Source organism: Corvus hawaiiensis, chromosome 20 (genome assembly GCF_020740725.1).
Source record: "Corvus hawaiiensis isolate bCorHaw1 chromosome 20, bCorHaw1.pri.cur, whole genome shotgun sequence".
Lineage (NCBI taxonomy): Eukaryota > Metazoa > Chordata > Aves > Passeriformes > Corvidae > Corvus > Corvus hawaiiensis.
In genome coordinates, this window is record NC_063232.1 from 10004390 (window position 1) to 10025782 (window position 21393).

The following is a 21393-nucleotide window of genomic DNA, read 5'->3' on the forward strand; positions in this document are numbered from 1 at the left end:
CCCAGTCTCAGACCCAGGGGAGTTTGTGGGGCTCCTTGGCTTTGCTGTGGCACGAGCACACAGAGCCCCCAGGCCAGGCTCACCTCCCTCCTGAGGGTGATAAAGTTGTGCTGATTAACAGAGGCTTGCCCCAGAGTCTTGCAGTCACCTTAAATATATTCATTTATTGCTGTTGTCATTGGTTATTTGTGCGTAGGTGGTGTTCAGGAAACCCAGTCATGTATCAAGATCTCATTGAGTACAAAAGAACAATAAAATAACACGGTGCTTCACAGACCTTACAGTTAATGACTTAACTAATGACTCTAATTAATCTGTGCAAAATTGGGCAATTTGCCCTGGGACCTTTTGAAACATTAGTAAACATATATTGTCTTTTTTCTGTCAGATATTCTCATCCTGAGGTTTTTCCCTCTGCTCTGGGTTACAGAAGAACAGCCGTGCTGGGACATCAAAGCACAGCCAGAAATGTCCATTTAGCCTTCATTTGTGCAGAGTATTTTCCAGTTTCCACTCCCCTCCCAGGCCTCTCCTTGGGCTGGCAGGGTCTCTGCCTGTGCTGGCAAACGGGGTGGGGATTTTGGGGGGTTTGGGGTGTAGCACATGTGCTGTTTCAAAAGCCTTGGTCTGAAAACAATTGATTTTTGAGGCTGCTCTAGTTGAAATGAGCAGCGCATCCCTTCCAAGCATGTATTGAAAATACGACAAATTGCTTGGCCTAGAGGATGTGATACTGTCCTTCTAAATGTATCCTCCTGAGAATCTGACCTTTAAAAAGGATGTTCTGTTGTTGTTTTTTTAGCAAGATAATTCCTAGTACCACAAACTCCTGCCAGCCCCAGTTTGGAGCAGAAACCTTGAGCAGCACAAATACATTTATTACTTCTGTGCTGTATTTTTGTGTGTTCTATTTGCCCTGCCCTGCCCCCTGCATAAACAGAGGAAAAAACCTGGTTCCAGCTGCTCCTTCTCTGCCTGGTACCGAAATTAGGGAAGTGATGATGGACACAAGTAGGTAATGGGGGTGATGTGCCACAGAGAAAACTTTTCCTGGGTCTGAAATGAGATTCAGTAAACGCTCCCCTCCGAAAGCCCTGACCTGCAGCAAACTGGTCCGTTTGAGATAAAAGGGATGTGTCCTGGGGCTCACTGAGGCAAGAGGAAGGACTCCCAGGAGGTCAGACTGCTCCAAAGCCATTTCAGCACCTCAGGTTCAGGAGTTCACTGCTTGTTTTAATCCCCAGCAGAAGGTGTGCAGAGTAATTGCCAATGCTGCAATGCCTGTAGGTGCTGTCCCCCTGCACCCAGGGCTCCCAGCTGTGGGTTCTGAGGCTCAAAACTTACTTTGACTCATGCAAATGAATCTAATGGCTCACTTTGAAGTTCCTGCAGAGCACAGCAGTGCATCAGGTTCACGGTTCTTCCTGCCTTTCCTCCAGGGAAGGCTCTCACAAACTTAGAAAGTTCAACTCCAAATTTCGGATTTCAAAGTCCTGCAGTCTTTGTTTCAAGGCTGAATTGTAGTTGATGCCAAATCAGCACCAGCCCCTGAAGATGTTCACCTTGGTGGTTTGGATTCTGGGTTTCTGAAGGCAATGTTTCCATCAATAATTTGAAAACTGAAGACAAATGTATCCAGAGGAATAAAACCTGGATGTGCAGAATAAAAGGGTTTTGGTACCCAGGGTTGTCTGCTGGTAGGGTGAAGTGAGAAGGGTCAGTTTTGAGGAAGAGGGGGATGAATGCTGCCATTAGATGCTTTAATAGCCAGAAACACCAGTATTCCCTCTCTGAGAGGAAAAAGGCACTGGAGCAGGTCGGTGGCACTGGAGGATGTTCCTGAGGACCTCGAGCACGTGTAGGGATGAGACGGCTGAGGCAGGAGGGTGGATCATGGCACAGAAAGTGTAGGAGGAGAGGGGGAGGGAAGGAAAAGGAAGGAAAAAGAAGGAAAAGGAAGGGCTGGCTGGTGCACAGGGCAGGATTTGTGCGTGGGGATGGGCTGGAAGCCACTTGGCTGTGGAGATGCCGGGGGGCTGTGAGCACAGGGTGACTGTGGGAAAGGGGAAGCAGGATGGGAATTTCTGGTGTGATGGGAAGCTTTAGACTGGAAAAGCAGCACTGAAGAGCAAGTGCAGTCCTGCAGTCACCTTCCACTGTGAAAGTGTGTACAGGAAATGCAAGACTTGAGCCCAAAACTTGCCTTTCCTCACTTCCTGCTCACCATTTGTTATTCTCTTTGAATTACAGATCCAAGTTGCTCTTAGGTGTTGTCCAAAAATGGGATTTCCTTAATAAGTAAACATGGAGAAGTGGAAGTAATGCTTGTGGTTTCTCTCTTGACGCCCATCTGAAGCAGGAGCTGCTTTGCTCAGAAGGGAAATACCCTTAATATTTCCTCCCTCTTAACTCCTTCAGTTTGCTGCAGGGTGAGGAGGGCCAAGCTTTGGCAGGTGGGTGCTGATTGTGTTCCTCAGGGAGGTGGAAGAGGGAGGGGAGGATATAATTCACTTTGAGCTGTTGCAAGATACTTCCCAAATTGTTTAAGATTATCAGTTTGGGAATTAATTAAAATATGTCCTTTCCCCAAGGACAACACAGTCTGCACACTGGGGGTGTGGAAGGCTTGGCCAAGGCAAGACGGAAGAAAAAAGTGGCAGATCCTGGAAAGATGTCTTTAGGAAAGAGTGGGGGAAAAGAAATGATCCCCTTCAGCCCTCAAGTGAGTCAGGGGAGAGAGTGACCTGTCCCCACAGAGGAAGGTGTCCCCACTTCAGGTCCTCAGCTTCTCTCGTCTGTCCCATGTTCCCAGTGAGGTCAGATTTTCATTCTCTGCTTGGATTTGTTCTCATTCTGGGGATTTTAAGCACGACTCTCTTCTTTTTAGGGCATCTTTTCCACAGCAGCTCCTGGGCCTGGGAGGGGATGGGGCTCAGGGTTTGGCAGCTCCATGTCCACCGAGGCTGCATTTTCCAGAGAGCAGCAGATTCCCTGCTAAACCTGACCTGCAAAGGCAGGGAGCTGCTAAAGGAGGTTGCTGACCCTGGGTTTTGTACAACAACACTTTTTGTTGCCCTCTTAACTCCTTCAGTTTGCTGCAGGGTGAGGAGGGCCAAGCTTTGGCAGGTGGGTGCTGATTGTGTTCCTCAGGGAGGTGGAAGAGGGAGGGGAGGATATAATTCACTTTGAGCTGTTGCAAGATACTTCCCAAATTGTTTAAGATTATCAGTTTGGGAATTAATTAAAATATGGCCTTAACAATTTGGATTTCTCCCTGCCTGTCTAGGACAAGCAATGGGAGGGCATTTAGAGGTTTTTTTTAAACTGTAAGTATCAACACAAAAAGAGCAGTCACTGCCTGTGAGCTGGGCAGCTGCAGGGTTACTCATTAGCACGGGTTTTAGGGGGAATTAATTAGTACTCATGGCAGTCTGGGTGGGAGTCTCAGGCCTGATCTTGGCTGCTCCAGGGCAGGTCAGAGGATGTGCAGTGCTGGGGACAGGAGGGGACTGTGGGGAGCAAGGACTGAAGTGTTCAGGGGATGTGGTGTGGAAGGAGACTGGAACTCAGAGGGGTGGAAATGAGATGGAGGCAGGATGGAATGACAGAAGTAGGAGGTGTGTGTGTGTTGGAGGGCTGGGAGGGTGGGAAGGAGAATGGAGATGAGGACTGTGCTGGCCTGGGAAGTCATGCAGCTCCTCCAGAGGGAAGGATTGGCAAAGGCCACGTTTTGTGAGTCCTCTTTGCCTTCTGCTCCCCAAGTGAAAAATGCAGTGGCAGGGGTGCACTGTCCTGGCACTGGTGGCACTCCCCAGGACATCTGGGAATCCCTTCCACAGGGCACGAGGCTGAGGGAGGCCCATGGGGACACCACACACCTGGGTGCATGATCCAGCTCAGGGGCTTCTTCTCATTGAACACCTGGCTCTCACAAAACAGCTCCAGACGCTCCTCTTCGGCTAAAAATGGGATCCTGTGAAGTGCTGGAGTGGCCAAGGCCCTCTGGATTGATCTGGTCCTTCCAGATCAGCCACAGAGCCAGGGGTTGGCAGTCAAAGCAGAGTGGTCAGTGCTCAGGTGCCACCTGTCACTTGGTGTGGTCACTCCAGAGGGCAGGGCCTCTGGAGGAAACCCCCTGCCATGGCAGGTTCTCGAATTTCCTTTCTCTAATTTCCTAAGAGATCAGGTTCTGTCTGTAAACACTAATCCTTGGCTAAGTCACCTTGGATAAACTATTTTCTGTGTTTGACACCTAGATAAGGAGTGAGGTGTGTTTTCCCCTGAATTCTCTGGGAGCCTCAAACACAATGGGACCGAGACCCTATTATACTGTGAATTGTACCAAGAGTTCTACAAAGGATCAAGGACAGTCCTACTCCAGGTAGCTGAAACTCCCACTCCTATATTTAGCTGCCTCTCAGGAGTGCTTTGAGCATTAATTATGGTTTTAAAGCACTTAGTGTCTATCATCAGAAGCTCTCTACAGAAACACAGAGTTAAACAGTCACAGATCTGGGGCCTCTGAGGAGCTGTTCCCAATGCTGAGCAGTGTAACCATTCTCAGATGTGCGTGGATGGTGGAGGGTGAGCTCCGGCTCACTCCTCGAGGCAAAGCAGTTCAGCTCATGCTTTCCTTGAGCACTTGAGTGGTTTCAGCGAGCTGGGTTTGGTAGCAGGGTCCTTGGATGCACACAAAGCTCTGCCTTCCCCACACAGAGACTGGGTGGCACTGGGACAATGCCAGGTTTGTGTCCAGGAGGCGTCTGCTGTGCTCATTCCAGCAATGCATCCCTTACATAAAGCAGCCCAGCTCTGTGGCTGCCGTGTTTGGCAGGAGACTGCAGATGTGTGCAGGGATAAAGGCACTGCAGTGGAGAAGATTTCTCTCTAATGGCCAAATTAGCTCCTTTATTTCTGGCTTTGGCTGTGTCACCCCTACGGCCCATTGGCAGAGCACAAACAGACGGAAGGAGCTTGAAGAGCACGAGCACTCTCTGGGGTGCTCTGTGTGTCTGAGAGCACTAAGTGCACACCCCAAAACCAGCAGTAAATGGGCTTGGGCACTGAGTGAGGACAGTGCCTGAGCACAGAAGTTAAATGCACCAAGCAAACCCTTGCCAAATGGACTTTCTTGACCTTAGAAAGTAATTAGTGCGTTCACAGCTCAGTAAAATGCCATGAGTGGGATGAAGCTTGTACACACTTGCTGATGATGCACTTGTAAACCCTCTCTCTGCAGCCATGCTCACATCAAAATTACATTCTTTTTTGGGGAAAGCCAATTTTGGGCAATGTCATCCCTTCTCTGATCTGTTGGTCTTTAAAGAATGAGCACATTCGAGGTAGCCCAGGGAGGGATTATTTGGACCAAAGGGCCCCTCTGGAGAAACCTGGCAGCATTCTGAGGGCCCCTGTGCAAGTGGGGCTCTCAGGGTACACCCCCACGTCCCCTCTTTGTCCCCTGGTGCCCAGCCTGTCTCAGTGACCTCGAACTCTGCTTGGGCCTTGGGTTACAAACACCACCCGTGTTTTCCTCCCTTCCCCACACTTCAGGAGTGGGAAACAGGGAGGCCTCTGTAAGGTGCTGTAGCCTGGGAGGTGTTTTGGTGACCATCTGCAGTTTCTGCCTCTCCCAGGGCTCTGTGGAGGGGGTGCCCTGTGCACGGAGCTCACAGCGTTGTGTAACCTCCCACCTACCCACAAAAGTCAGCCCAAAACCTGAGCAGCCACTTTTGCACTGATGACGTCTGCACTTCCACTGTGGGGTTTCTTCATTTCTTATCTTGCCAAATGGCAACGATTTTCCCCTTTCCAAGAGGCCAATCTATACAGAGAGGAAATGTTTTCAGAAGGAAAACAGGCACATGCATTGGAGGAAAGCACAAACACTAACAGCTTGCTATAGAGACACGATCTGGAAATCACAGATTCCTTGTGAAAATAAAAATGCTAAATATTATTTATAACCTTTGAATGGGGTTCAGAAACTGTTGGCTTGTGTTTTTGTGGGTTCTGTTCTTTCCCCGCTTCCATGCTTGTTCCCGTGGTTCTGCTCCAGTTCCTGTGGTAATCCCATCACACTGCAGGTGCAACTCCACTCACAGCTACTCTGGGAAAAGGTGGATTTAGGAAATCCTTGTTTCTCCACCTTTGGCTGTGTGGTTTTGGGCTGGCACTGAAGTTTGACATCTCTGTGCCCAAGCAGCAGCTCTGCCTGGAAGCAGAAGGGTCGTGATGGTTGGGTGGGAATGGACTGCGTTACCCAAAGAACTGAAATTTTGCACTGGAGGATAAAAGCAGCAATGAAAGCTCAACAAAAGGTCTGCCTGAGCCCGGAGTGGTGGTGGGAGTGACTGCCTGGGGATGAACAGTTTGCAGTTTGGCCTCTGAAATCACTCCCTGAGCACAAATGTGAGGGCTGATGTTTTGCTGCTGAGGATGGAAGAGTTTGGGAACTTCTGAAACTGCCTGTAGTAAAGAAGTTTCCAGACTCTTCCAACCTCAGCATGGAAAGGACCTGTGAAGATCATCTTGTTCCAATGGTCACTCAAAGCCCCATCTAGCCTGACCTTGAAGACTCCCAGTAATGGGATGTCTGTGATTTCCCTGGGCACAGAGCTGCTCCTGCCACGGCCTCTGAGCAGCCTGGCACGTAGGAGAGTGTCCTGCCAGAGCGATGTCCTGGCAGCTCAGAGAGGAGAGCAAGATAAGTTCTCTCTTGCTTGAATTGAAGCCTGCCTCCTAAAAGTAAAGCTGCAGGTAATTGCTTAATTCATCACCCAAATGGGCCCTTGGCTGCCCGGTGTAAATGTGCAAGGTTGTTTTTGCCCTTGGCCTTGCTCCCTCGCGCTCCTGTGTCTCGAGCCACCCACAGGCACCGAGCCAGGCACATGGCTGGGAACGGTTTGGGGGCTTCAGCAAAGCCCACCCTTCAGCAAAGCTCACACTCAGGTGTGTGGAGAATCAATACCCCATTAGGTGCCGGGGCCAGGGACCTTGTCTGTCTTTGGAATGGTGACAGGCCCTGGATTGATCTCTGAAGTTACTGGAACAGTGTCAGATCTGTAGCGTCAGGCCCTGCCGTGGGTTGTGCTCTGTGGCCTTGGTAGCTGCTAATACAGACTCCCCTTACGATATCTCATCAGGTTTTAGCTCCCTGTGGGTTCCCTCCCAGCAGATGGATGGCTGGGCAAAGCTTTTAGTGTGGCTCTTTCCCCTGGCTGCTGGCAGGGTGAGGAGAGCCTGGCATAATTCCCTCCATCGTCCTCTCACAGAGCATCCACAGCAGCAGCCGTGGGCCCAGAGCCTCTGTGGTCCTGGAGCCTCAGCAGGTGACCCCAGGCTCAGGCTGGGCTGGAGCAGCCAGCCCTGCTCCCCCAGCATGGGCCTGGCGTCTGAGGAGGGGGAAATGGCCCAAAGGCTAGAGGGAGGAGCCTGTGGAGTGTTTTGTCTGCCGAGTGACAGTGGTGGAGATGAAGGTCCTGGAATTGCACTGAGCCCAGGCTGCTGATGGCAGAGGTCTCACCAAGGGTGCTCCAGCCTTGCAGATGTGCTTCTGGTGCCTTGGATGAAGCTGCTGTCCTGGTGGGCTGTGCTGGGGGATGTGCTCTGCTCTGTGGGGCATCTCTTCTCTCCCTGCTTGGGTCTCCTCACTTGTCCCTGGCTGTGCTGGGGGGCCCTGGCACAGAGCAGCCGTGGCTGTCCCTGGATCCCTGGCAGTGTCCAAGGCCAGGCTGGACATTGGGGCTGGGAGCAGCCTGGGACAGTGGGAGGTGTCCCTGCCCATGGCAGGGGTGGGGATGAGATGGGATTTAAAGTCCTTTCCAACCTAAACCAGTCTGGGATTTTGTGTTGGGTGCTCTTCACAGAGCTCCCTCCCCTCTCTGAGGCTCCGCTGTGCTTTCTCACTGCTGCCTGGGCATGGTGGTGCTTTGTGGAGATTTGTGCCACTGGAACAGACCAGGGAGAAGCCAATGGGAAGGTTGCTCTGGACTGTTCTGACCAGCTCATGGAAATACCTTGCTGTGTGTTGGTGGGGAAATGCTTGTGCCTGAATCCCAGGAATACTGAATCCCTGAAAGCAGCCCTTAGGCAGGGCTCACTAAAGCCAGTTCTCTGGAGTTCTCTGACATCTCAAACACAGGTGTGGTGTAACTGGAGTCAGCTGCCTCACTAAATGATCTTAGCGATGGTTTTAACCCTGATTTTCCTTTTTGTTACACGCTGTGATCTGCTCTTTTTCGCCTCTTTTTTCTCCCTTTCCTCCAGTATTTCCAGAATGTGATGATCCCATATGTCAGTCCGAGGTGTAAATTTGTATTTGTGTCATGACATGCAGGTGAGATTGCTGCAACAAGCTCTTTTCTTTACCTTTTCTGCCAGCACCCTTCATCCCTCCCTGCTCCTGGATCCCAGGCTGTTATCCAGAATTCCCAGGCAGCTGCGGGTGCTGTGAATGTGAATGAAGACGAAGGGCAGTGGGGTGTAACTGGTCATTTTGGGACAAACCTGTAACAGCTGTAAGGGATTGGCTTCCTGAGTGGGATTTCCCCTTTGGGAGGGGCGTCCAGCAGCAGGACAGCTCCTGGGGTGCTGGTGGCTGTACCCACAGGGAAGGGCATTGCTCTCACATCGCCAGGAATGCCTCACACGTGTGCAGGTTTTCCCTGGGACATGAATCACCTTCAGTCTCGTGTTTTGTGTCTGAACAAGGTCTCTCTGCCTGAGACTCCCGTGGCAGCAGTGCTGAGCTGCACAGAGCTTTCTTTAGCTGATGGATTTCTGCTCTGCACCAGCTCTGCTGCCAAGTTCTGCCTTTTTCAACAAGTTATTTCATCAATGTGAACAGAGTGGTAAATGCCACTATTTTTGGACTTTCAGGGAGGACAGAGCAATGTCCAAGCTCTTTTACTAGTCCCAGGTGTTGGAACCAAATAAATCATTCCTCAGAACTAAATAGCCTCGGCCTGGGGAAGGATTTCTGTTATTTTGTGCCAGAGGCAAATCTTGATTGGGAAATGATAATTTGGAAGCAGAACTTGGTAGTGTAATAGGCTAAATAGGCTTTGACATTGTCCTGATGACTGTATTGTCCTTGCTCTGGGTGCTCATCCTCCCTCTGGCTCCAAAGGTAATTTCCCTCTGTTTCCATTCCCATTTGATAAGAAAACTTCTTTTCTGAATCCCTGTGGGTGTGGATATATAAATGTATATTTGTGCTTAAACATTTCACACGAGACTTCAAGCCTGTGCAGTGACCGTGCTCCCTTCTCCCTCCTTTCCAAGGAGTGCAAGGTGGGGAGAAACCTCGATGTTTCTGGCTGTTCCCATAATGATTTAAGCACTGCTGGGTTTAAAACATTCTTCTACAGGTCGTCATTCAATCTAAGCTTAAATCAGAGAATCCCAGAGTGGTTGTGTTGGAAGGGACCTTAAAGCTCATCTCATTCCCCCCCTGCCATGGGCAGGGACGCCTTCCACCAGACCAGGGTGCTCCAAGCCTCATCCAGCCTGGCATTAAAAAGGTTGTATTATTAAATATATTTAGCAATGAGCTGTTCCCATCCTGGTTTTTGTCCTTGCCTGGATGGGCTGCAAGAAAATGGGTTCAATTCCCTCACCCCCACCTGTCACAATTATTTAAGTGAAATCTTAATGCTCTGTTGGACAAATTCATTTCAGCCAGCATTATTCACATTATTTTTCATAGGCAGGAGCTTTTTCAGAGATGCAATATGTTGGAGTACAGGTAAAATATGTTCTATTTCCAGTCTGTGTCTGCTAAAATCCCTGCTTGCCAAGCCTGGGCCCATTCATCTGCTGCTTTTTCTGAGTTCCCATTTGTCATTCAGCGTGAAGGCAGAGGGTGGGAGTTTTCTTGACCCCCCCACTTTTGAAAGTCACCATGCTCATGGTAATCTCTGCAGCAAACCAACACATCATTTGCAGGGTGAAGGACAGCAGGCAGCTCTGTGCCCTGGGGGAGATGTTCTGATATGCTAAAATCCAGCTCCTGGAAAAGGACTGTTCAGTGGAAGGGGAAGCACTGACCCTTTAGCTGCAGCATCTGATTTGGGGGATAACCTTTTGATAAGTGGTCAGCCCTGGAAAAAGTCAATTTAGCAGGTACAGTGAATAGGGTTCAGGGTTCAGGGTGAATAGGGTACAGTACAAGGTTCAGGGAAATGCTGGCTTTTCACTGGGCTCTACTATTTAAGCTCATTTTAAAACTTTATATATATATAAATATTTTTTTTTTTCCCCAGGAGAAAGCAAACTCTCAGCTTGTGATCCCTTTACTGCTACTTTTAGTTTCCCGTGCAGGACTATAAGGATGCTTTGGGGAGGCAGTAACAGCAAGGGAAGCTGCCAGGCTCAGCTGTGTTTGGTATTCCCTGCCCAGTTCCCACAGCCCTGTGGCAGCACAGCGTTCCCTGGCACACAGGTACAGCCAGAGGAGTGGGAGTTATTTACCCCAAAAACAACAGCTCTGAGCAAAGACCAGCTAAAATGGTGGAAAAACTGCTGCAAGGAGAGAAAATCCCATGCCCCAGGTTCCACCAAAGCTGCAGAGGAAAGCTGGTGCCTGTTCTTCTGCCAATGCCCCTTTTCAGCAATGAGCCCTCCCTTTAACAGTCTGTGTTGCAGCGATCAGCAGCACAGCACTAAAAACTTCAGCAGTTCCCATCATTTGCAGCATTTCCTGGGACATTGTGCCCTTTGTAGCTGGTTCTCATCGATGCCCTGAGAGCCTCTCTGCTGTGTCCTCTCTCTCTGTGTCCCCTGCAGGTCACACACTCCCACATTGGGCCATTTACCTCCCAGTTTGGCTTTTTCCCCACGCCAGAAATTGCCTGGTGGCCTTCAGCTCAGTGGCTGACTTAGGCCAGGAACAAACACCCCTGTGAGAGCTCTTGGGGCAGGAAAATGCACTGTGCTTAAGTGAGTAAGGGCTGCACTTTGCAGAGACATCTGCTTTGGTTTTGTTTTCATGGTTCCTGTGCTTTCCAGGACTATTTCAGTATTATTTATTTATTTCTTCTGGAGAAGGGGGGCTTTGTGTTCCTCTTCCCTATTGGAATGTGGCTTTCACCCTGAGCTGTGTGTGCTCTGTAGCTCGTGCTGCAGGAGATATAAATACAGAAGGATGCAGCTAAAAATTTTGCTTTTCCAAATATCTTTCCTTTATTAGAATCCCAGAATGGTTTGGGTGGGAAGGGACTTTGAAGGTCATCCAGTTCCACCCCCTGCCATGGCAGGGACACCTTCCACTGTCCCAGGCTGCTCCCAGCCCCAGTGTCAAGCCTGGCCTGGGGCACTGCCAGGGATCCAGGGGCAGCCCCAGCTGCTCTGGGCACCCTGTGCCAGGGTGAGAGTGAAGAATTCCTTCCCAATATCTCATCTAACTCTGCCCTCTGTCATTTTTAAGCCATTCCCCCTGTCATGTCCCTCCATCCCTTGTCCCAAGTCCCTCTCCAGCCCCCTGTGACCCCCTTAGGCACTGCAAGGTTGATGTTCTTTTCCTTCCTTGCCCCCACTCAGCACCTGTTTCTCAGAAATGCCTTTTCATTTCAGGGCTCTTCCGTCTTCCCCAGCCCCCTCAGTCACAAATTTCCTCAGCTGAGGGTTGTATGGGAGGGTTAATGTTTTCCTTCATCCAGGCTGATGTGGAGCAAAAAGCTTTTCTCCCCCTCTAGCTCCCGGGGAGCCTTTGGAAATGAAGGCTGGGAATCACATTAGATTGTATTTCACTAAAGGTTTTCTCTGCCTTAGAAAACTCCTGGCTCCTCCTGAAATACACTCAGCTTGAGAAGAACCGGATATATTTACTCTAACTGTGCTCAGTCTAGGAATATTTTTGCTGTAGAGATTAAATTTTCATATCATCTTGAAGAAAACCAACTCCTGCCAGTCCCCAGGGATCCCCTGTCTCAGGGCCCTTTCAGCAGGAAGGGCTCAGATCTCGGCAGCTCCAAGTGGTGTCGTGGTTTTTCTTTTCCCTTCTATTCCTGCAGTACAATAGCAATATATTCTATTTGTTCCAAAGTTCTGAATTTTTTGGAGATTCTGAAAAAAAAAAAGTCCTGGTTTTGGTTTGGGTGAGTGGGGCTTTGGGATGAGTGGAGCTCGTGGCTGCTCAGAGCTGGGATCTGCACCAAGTCCTCATCTCCATGCAGCCCGTTCCCATCTCCTGAGCTTGCAGAATTCCCTGGAGGCTGAATTCACTCCAAAAATCAAGAGTTTTTGTGGGGATTAGTGGTGTTTATCACTAGAGATAGGCTGGAGCAGGCATCAGGAGAGACTTCCTGGCAGAGGTTCAGCACTCCTGCTTTGTGCCTGCCCGGAATGACAAAGGATTCGCCCTGTGACTCGGGAACAGCCCTGGCTCTGTGCTTTCAGCCCTGTTCTCCCAGGAAATGAGCTGATGGCACCATGCTCTTGCTCTGTTTCGCTCATGGTGTCTCTGTGTGTCACATCTGGCCCTTCCAGGCCAATTTCAAGCAGGTTTCATGGAATCCCAGAATATCCTGAGCAGCCACATGGGCTGGGCTCAGGGCAATTCCTGACATCACAGCAGAGGCACCTCAAGTTCACAGAAAGGTGCCCAAAAATGTGGTGAATAAAAGCCAGTGAATGGATTGACTGGATGAGGATGGGCTGTGACCATTTGTTTTCAGCTCTGCCTCTCCTGAGGCACCTTTTCAGCCAGCTGGAAACAAATCTCCTGTTCTGTTTGGACATGGATTATCTTCCTGGCCAAACATTCCTTGATTCCTGCTTTGAGTACCACACACCAAAGTGACATTGCTGAGCCCTCCTGACAGCCTGGACTGGAGAGGAAATGTTTAACCAGCACAGAGACAGCCAGAGGATCCTGCCTGGCACATCCCACCTGGGAATATTCATCTCCATGACTCTCCCTGCGGGCCTGTCCTGGTGCTCTCCTGGAAGGGAGGATGGTGGGCTCGAGGTGAGCCCTGCCCAGCACAAATGGATCCATTTGATTGATTCCTTTGGTTAAATGATGTTGGTTTATCAGCATTTACTGACTTGGAGTAGTAGAAGGACAGAATATGCAGAAATCATGAACAAACCGAGTGAGCAGAGAGAAATGTGTGCTGGGATCTGAGTGTTGCCCTGATTGTGGTTTGGAATAAAGCAGTTAATGGCATTACAGGTTTGCCACTCAAAGCTGGCGGGTATAAAGTCATGTTTGGCCTTTCTCTGGTGCCTCTGTAGGGAGCAGAGTTCAGCAGGACCCTCACACTGAGCCTCCCACCGAGCCTGGGAGCACGGGTTGGCTCTGCCCGTGCCTTGGCTGTGCTTTGGGAGGCACAGAGTGGGCACTGGGGTACCTGAACTGTGTGATAAAAGCTCAGGTGGGCAGGGCAGGTGTCCTGGGCTGTCCAGCAGCTCCCATCCCTCTCCTGGTGGAGCAGGATTGGAGTTTGGCTGCTTGGAGAGGGCACCCAGCCTGTCAGTTTGAATCGCCTGGCAAAGGCATCCCTGCTCCAGGCATCTCCTACTGCTGCAAAGGGCAGCTCAGGCCCCCAGGCCGGCGTGGCCTCTGTGGCTGGTGGTGTTGTGAACAGAGGGAGGTTCCTCACCTCGAATTCCAGGTCCTTCACCGAGGTGCTGTGGTTGGGAGCACAATTCCCTTAGCTGAGCCAGAGATAAGAACCTCTGGAGGCTGACTGGGATCTTGTGGGGGATGGATTAGCCTTGGAGGGATCATCTTTCCCTGCTGGCTTCAAGTGTGGAGCTCTGGGAGAAGCACTGCCTTGGTGTCTGAGTTAATTATCTATTACTAGTGTTGATAATAACCAGAGCTTGTGTTTTTAAAACCTGCTCTAAGCAGAGCCAGGTGCTGGGATGTTCCTGGTTCCCACAATCCCACTGAGTGTCCTCCATGCATGGAGCCTCTGCCCTCCTCAGAAAGTCCCCACTTCCCTGCAGCCCCTCTTACAGGTGTGTGCCTTCAAAGCACCAAAAGCAGAAGCACTGGGGCAGTGAGAAATGGGTTCAAATGAATCAAGAAAAGTTAAATTAAGCTTTAAAAGCAAACTGGGAGATGTTGAGGGTTCCTGGAGTGGAAGCATTTGGGGTTGGGAAGTTCACAGAGGGATCTGCTGACCTTCTGCAGGCCACAGAGTGCCTCCTTTCCCAGCCTTCCTGAGTGATCACTGGCTCCTGCTGAGCCTGGAGCTGGGAAAGGCAGCTTGGATGTGGGATCCATCCCCACGTCACAGCCAGCAAACCCTGGCAGTTGATTTGTTGTTGCTGTCCTCAGACAAAACCTAATCAAGCCCAGTGTGGTCAGAGGGGCTCTGTCAGCTCTGGTGGAGCAGGGAAGGATGTTCAGAGCTTCCTTGTCAGAAGGAATAATAATAATAATAAAAATAATTAATAATAATTCTTCAAACTGTGCTTCCGACTGTGATTTACATTCCCAGCTGATTTTTTCCTGCCTCTCAGTGCTACTTTTTGAGGAAAAAAGTATTTAAATCTGTGGGGAGGCAGGAATGTCTTGTCCAGGACAATGGAAGTCAGTGGCAGGTTTGGGAACTGGACCAGCCTCAAGGTTATTGTCCCTTCAGAAGCTTCGGAGGTGACAAAACCTGTCCTGTTCTGTCAGGCCTCTGTCATTGAAACAATGGGAATATATACCCTGGTGTCTGTTAGGAAAAAAAAGCAACCAAACAGACAAAAAAGCAAAACAGAATCCATCATTATTATTTTTATGTTTCTGACAAAAGGAGACTGAATCTCTGCTAATGAAAAATATTAAAATTCCAGGTGTTCTGTCTAATGAATAATAACATGAGCATGGACTCGGCTTCCTACAGGCACCACAGATCATCCATGGAGTTCTTTATGTGCAGCTCATTTTGAACTTTGCCTATGTCCTTCAGCTATGCAGATATAAATAAATAATTCCCCTTGATAAGGGTCTGGGAATGCTGTACTTTAAAAGATAAGAAAGCTTTGAGGGGAAATTGTTTCTAAATCCGTACCATTTGTATGCTGTTCACTGTTCACACTGAGCAAAAATTCATTCAGCAGGCACTTAACCAACCCAATTTTATTCCTGCTCTGTGTTCAACCTATCCTTCTCCTGGGGACATCTAACCTTCCATGTAATTACCTCTCCAAGAGTGGGAAGGAGGCCTGAATCACCTCCCCACCAACTGAATAAATACACAGATCCTGGGACAGGTTATCAGCTGCCCACCAGGGGCAGGGCTGGCAGGAGCAGCGTGCCTGAGCCACGAGGAACTGCAAGACTTGAGTCACTTCTGTTCCAGCACTGGGCCAAAGAAGGAGAATTTGGAATGTTTGCAGAAAACCAACCCAAAACACCCAGGAACCCAAACACCCAGGAACCCAAACACCCAGGAGTTTTGGAGTAGTCTTGTTTCTTTGGGAAATAACAGCAATGGGTTTTAGCAGGGATGGGTTTTACCTGTGATGGGTTTTAGCAGGGATGGGTTTTAGCAAGGATGGGTTTTTCCAATGATGAGTTTTACCAGTGATGATGTTTTTGTTTTCCCTCAGGTCTGTCCAAGTCCCTTGGCCTCATTGAGGGCTATGGTGGCCGTGGCAAGGGTGGCCTCCCAGCCACCCTGTCCCCCGAGGAGGAGGAGAAAGCAAAGGGACCCCACGAGAAGTATGGCTACAACTCCTACCTCAGCGAGAAGATTTCCCTGGACCGTTCCATCCCGGATTATCGCCCAACCAAGTGAGTGCCAGGTGCTCCAGGAGGGAGTGGTTGTGTTCAGCTGTCACCTGAGCACCAGCAGTGCCAGTGGCTTTCACACTCAGGTTTGGTGCTGTCGGCTCTTCCCTCATCATTCAAACTGGGGTGGCTGGGCTGGAACTGAGCTCGTGGAATCACAGAACCACTGAGGTTGGAAAAGCCCTCAAAGATCATCGAGTCCAACTGTTCCCCAGCACTGCCAAGGCCACCACTGCCCCATGTCCCCAGGTGCCACATCCACAGGGCTGTTAAACCCCTCCAGGGATGGGGACTCCACTCCTGCCCTGGGCAGCTGTGCCAGGGCCTGACCACCCCTTCTGGAAGAAATAATTCCCAATATCCAACCTGAAGCTCCCCTGGTGCAGCTTGAGGCCGTTTCCTCTTGTTCTGTCAGTTGTACCTGGGAGAAGAAAGTGATCCCCACCTGGCCCCACCCTTGTTTCAGGTAGTTGGTGAGAGTGAGAGAGTTCATCAAGATGATTTATCAGGGGAAAGGAGTGAATTTCTTCCCAGTCTGTTTTCCTAAAGCAGTACAGGATTTTGGGTGGAATTGGTGCCATCAGAAGCTCAGCTCTGCTTTCACTGAGCTTTTGGTGTTTATTACCCTGTAAAAGTGTGCAGAGATTCTCCCTCCCTCCTTGTCAGCTCCGTCACGTCCCTGCAGGACCTCTGGAGGCCCTGGGCTCCTCTCAGCACAGGGATCCTCCTGGGACACTCTGGGATCTCCAGCTGGAGATCTGGGCCTTTAAAGGGAGTTTTTACAGTGACAATATCCTTCCTCTCCTTTTTTTGATTGAGCTTTTAAGGTGCTGGTGGTGTTTACCTGCCAAGCAGCACAGAAGAGGCTTTAAAAGAGGTGACACATCATTTTGTTAAGGGGAGGAGGAAAGACATGCTGCAAGTTTATCTTTGTGAAGGTTCATTTTAGATACAGCTGCCAGAGTGTTCCTCAAAATAGGAAAGTGTCAGTTTGTCCAGGCCTGGAGTGAAATCCCTGATAAAAAAATGAGCTGAGAGAGGTTTCAATTGTGAAAGATCCGTGCCCAATCACTGTGCCATTGGGGCAGTGACAAAGCTGTTGCCTGGCATCTGCAGAGCACTGAAGATCATGCAGCCAGGGATGCAGCTCTGTGTCCCCAGGTGCTGGCACCTTGTCCAGGCTCTGGGAGCAGGGGCAGCTCTTGTTCCTTCTGTCCCCAGGTGCTGGCACCTTGTCCAGGCTCTGGGAGCAGGGGCAGCTCTTGTTCCTTCTGTCCCCAGGTGCTGGCACCTTGTCCAGGCTCTGGGAGCAGGGGCAGCTCTTGTTCCTTCCCCTGTCCGGGCGCTGCCTGAATCCCGAGCAGCTCCTTGGAGCATTCCGGGCTGTCAACCACTGAGAGCAGAAATCCTTGGATGAGTTTCCAAAGGAATGGAGGCCCAGCCTGCATTTTGCTGCTGCAGCTCCTCCAGGCACGCTGAATTGCAGGTGCAAATTGCACCTCTGCCTCTCTGATATGCAAATCCCAGCACCATGCCAAATCCTTGGAGCGAGACCTTCTCCAGCACTTACCTGAGGCTGAGCTGCTGATTTCCATTTCTCATCCACAACTCTGACTTCCAGCAGAGCCAGCATTACTTGGTGGGAATTAATTTGAGAAGTAATGTTTCTTTTCAGATTTTGGGGGAAGAAAAGGATTAATTCTGACATTTTTAGGCTCGCGTTGTATTTTTCCTCAGTTCCGCTATCCATCATTCCATGGGAGAGTGGGGGAGAGGACAGGGCACAGCAGTTCATTAAAAATGCTTCAGTTTGGAGCTGGGCTGAGACTTGGGAGAGAACTTGTGGGTATTGACTGCAGCTGCACAACTTAGTGCCTTTTATCTGTGTAAGAATTTCAGGAGTGCGTTTTGTTTATTGGTTTTCTTTTTGTTTTGGGGATCAATTGTCTTGGTACTGCAAGAGAACAGTTGGTTAGGCTGGAGTTTGCTGGAGAGTTTGGAAAGTTTCAGCTTTTCCTACTTCTGGCTTCAGGGCTCCCTTGCTATTTAGTGCATTCAGGTTTATGGCTGATTTTATGAAGGGTTGAACACAAACCATTTAAGTCAAGTATCCTGGTCTCTGATTAAAATAGATTCAAGTAAAGGGAAATTAGCCTAAATGGCTTTGAAATTGCAGCATTAGTGGAGAAAAACTGTTGAAAACCCTCCAGCTGATAAGCATTACAAAGCATGTAGTAGTTTTAAATATAATAGTGAAGCCTGTGTGGTTCAGCTAAAGGCTGCTGTCTGGAATGCCAATGGACTGGGCCTGGTCCTGGCACAGGCTGGCACTCCCCATCCTTTCCTCTGTTTTCCCTGGTTTTAAAGAAAGATTCACGTGGCCAGGTGTCCGTGCCCTGAGTGCTGGGTCAGAGCTCTGAGGCCTGCTCCTGCTCCCTCTTTGTGCCTGTGGCCGAAGGGAAGCAGAGCGAGGAGAGTTTAGGGGAAGTTTGGCACATTTTGTGTGTATTTCTGTGTCTCCAGGCTCCCTGCACCTCGTGGTCAGCATCACTGAGGGTCCAGGGACTCAGATATGCCTGCTCCGAGGGATGTCAGGTGCTGTTGGTGAGGAGGAGCCAGCCCAGCTCACAGCTCAGGGCCTCTCAGTCCTGCCCAGAGGCAGAGAAAGGAGGGAGGTTCCCTGGGGTAAATGGTCCCAGAGGTGTGAGGGTGATGTTCAGGAGAAGGTCAGGTCTTTCCCAGCACCAGGAGCTGGGGCAAAATACCTTGTTTGTCCTGATTTGGGGAATTGTGGTGTCACTTTCTAGTTGTTTGGGTTATCATCTTTGCTTCAGCTGAGAGATTTCCTTCCCCTTTCCCCTTCCTCTTTGTCCTTCCTTACCTCTTCCCCTCTCCCCTTCCCTTATCCGTTTCCCTTTATCCTCTGCCTTTCCCCTTCCCTTTTCCCCTCTCCCTTTCCCCTTTCTCTTTCCCCTTCCCTTATCCCTTCCCCTTTCTCCTCTTCCCCTTCCCTTTCTCCTTCCCCCTTTCCCTTTCTCCTTCCCTTTTCATCTTTTCTGTTTCCCTTTTACCTCCCCCCTTCCTTCTTTCCCCTTTCCTTTTTCTCTTCCCCTTTCTCCTTTCCTGTTCCCTTTTCTCCTTCCCATTTCCCCCTCCCCTTTCCCCTCTCCTCTTTTCCCTTTCCCCTTTTCTGCTTTCCCCATTCCCCTTTCCCTTACCCCCTTGCTGCTGGGGCTGCTCACCTGTGCTGGGAGGTGGAAACTCTTCCCTGCTGTTCCCCACTGAGAGGACTGGGTGTTGCCCTGGGCTGGTTCCCAGAGCAATGGTGCTGATGCTCTGGATCCATGGAATGACGTGTGTGGAGCTGATTCCAAACAGGAGCTGTGCCTGTTCACACCTGGACCTCACTGATGTTCCTGATCCCAACCCTCTGCTGAGCAGGAAGGGCTGTGCTGGGTGTGCATGAGATTTTCCAGTTAATCAAAGAATAGATTCCAGTTTGGATGGCTGGGAAAGCTTGTCCTTGGGCCAAATAAGGCAGGACTGGTGTTTTGGGGTGAGTTAACCCAGAACTTGCTGCCAAACAGTGCCATAATAAGAAGGGCACTGGGAAGACATTTCTATGGTGCTTGATTGGGTTTTGTCGCTTTAGGATGAGATTCCTGTGTGTACTAAACTGCTTGTACTAAAACTGTTAATTCTTCATTGCAATTAGCACAAACAATGGAAGGAAAAACCACAAGTCCCAAAATACAGTTTATTTCTTTGCCTATAATCAGGAAATCTTGTTCTGGTAAACAATCTCTGCTTCCAGACTGGAAGTACCCAAGGTGCTGCCTGCAGCCTGCAGGACTTCTACACAAATCTCCACAAAAGTGAGCTGGAGAGATTTCCTTCAATTTTCTGCAAAACCCTCTGAAGGATAAGGCTGCTGAGTGAGTTTTATTGTTCATCCATTCTCAGCACACGCTGCCTGCCTGGGGAGGATAGGGGGGTTAGGGAGATGTGTTGTTTTCTATATTGAAAGTGAAGCATATTTACATGGGATCCCAGGGCCTGCAGATGTTCCCTGCTTGGAGACAGCATTTTATGCACCTCTGTTTTATCCTATGATACAGGATTTAATGGGAACCTCTCCTGTGTGCAGCCAGAAAATAAAATTGCTTTGTTAGATCAGCCTGCCTGTCCATCTTATCCGGTATCTAATCTCTGATAGTGGAATTACCAGATGCTTCAGGTTGAAGAAATCATATTAAGGAAAACTGTGAGATAATCTGCCCATCTGGTATGTTCTGCCTCCCCCGTTCTCTCCTTTCCATCCTATCCAATATAAATGTGGAGTTCTCATTATCTCTTTAAAAGTCTGTTCCTTTCTGGAATCCTGCTAAGCTCTGATTCAGTGGTATTTTATGGCATTATAGGATTAAGGGGTAGATTTAAGAGAAATAATACCCACAATTGTTCGGACTATTGGATCATTGGGTGGAGATGACACATTCCTGCTGCTGCAAATCTCCTGACAGCTGTTCTCAGCAGGAGATCCTCGAGGTATTACAGTGATGATCAAGGATGGTGTAAGAGATAAGCAACTCCCACAGTTTGATTTTTCAGATGTTTTGAGGGCTTCCCAGCCTGGAGACACAACCTCTTCCCCTGCCTGCCTCGGGGTCCTGCACGTGCGGCAGGAAATGCATGGAGAGGGACTTTGGACAAGGGGGTGTAGTGATAGGATGAGGGGGAATGGCTTAAAAATGCCAGAGGGCAGGGCTGGATGGGATCTTGGGAAGGAATTGTTCCCTGGGAGGGTGGGCAGGCCCTGGCACAGGGTGCCCAGAGCAGCTGGGGCTGCCCCTGGATCCCTGGCAGTGCCCAAGGCCAGGCTGGACATTGGGGCTGGGAGCAGCCTGGGACAGTGGGAGGTGTCCCTGCCATGGCAGGGGTGGCACTGGATGGGCTCTGAAGTCCCTTCCAACCCAAACCATTCCACGATTCTGTGATGGAAAAGTTTTGGAGGTGTTGGGAGCCTGATCTGCTGCTGTGTTCTCACAGCACCCGGTCTGTGGTTGCCGTGGGCCCCCTGGGCCTGGAGAGGTGCCCTGGGCAGAGCCTTCCCATCTCCATCAGCTGAGGAGGGAACAGCTCCTCACGCTGGCTTGGTTTAACTGCGGCGTGTGTGGGGCTGACTCAGAGCTGTCACACGCCTGTCTCGAGTGCCTGAATCACGCGTTTATTTCCGGAGCTGCTGCCATGGGAGCCCAGCAGCAACTGGGCCTTTCAGCACCATCTGCCTTCGGCTGCTTTGTTACCAGGGTCCTGTGGAGCAGCAAGCTGAGAGCCTTTCTTTGGGATATGGTGCAGAACATGGAGAGTTTCGGCTTCTGGGTAGACTTTGGGTGGTTGGTTGACAACTTAACTTGAAGAAACGAAATCAAGCCTTGATTTAATTTTTATTTAAAGTGGTCCGTGTGTGGCCTCTGTGGGCTCTCAGTGTGCACTTGCTGAGTGCTAGAGCACACTGTGGGGTGGAGAGAGGCCCTGTTCCCCTTGGGGCTTCTCCCCATCCCTGCAGGGCCTCCTGCCCTCTGCCGTGGGGCTGCCTTGGGGCCTCAGCCTCCCCTCAGCTTGCAGGGCCCAAGAATTCCATTTTGGCTTTATAA

At 50.1% G+C, this 21393-nt stretch overlaps 1 protein-coding gene across 1 annotated transcript in view; it reads left to right on the forward strand.

Annotated features, from left to right (window-relative positions):
• The window catches only part of GALNT17 (polypeptide N-acetylgalactosaminyltransferase 17), a 214246-nt gene that overhangs the window by 43204 nt on the left and 149649 nt on the right, over positions 1-21393 (forward strand). The window contains exon 2 of the mRNA XM_048324406.1: positions 15556-15739. Within this exon, the coding sequence (XP_048180363.1) occupies positions 15556-15739 (184 nt within the window). The remainder of the gene's footprint in view (positions 1-15555; positions 15740-21393) is intronic.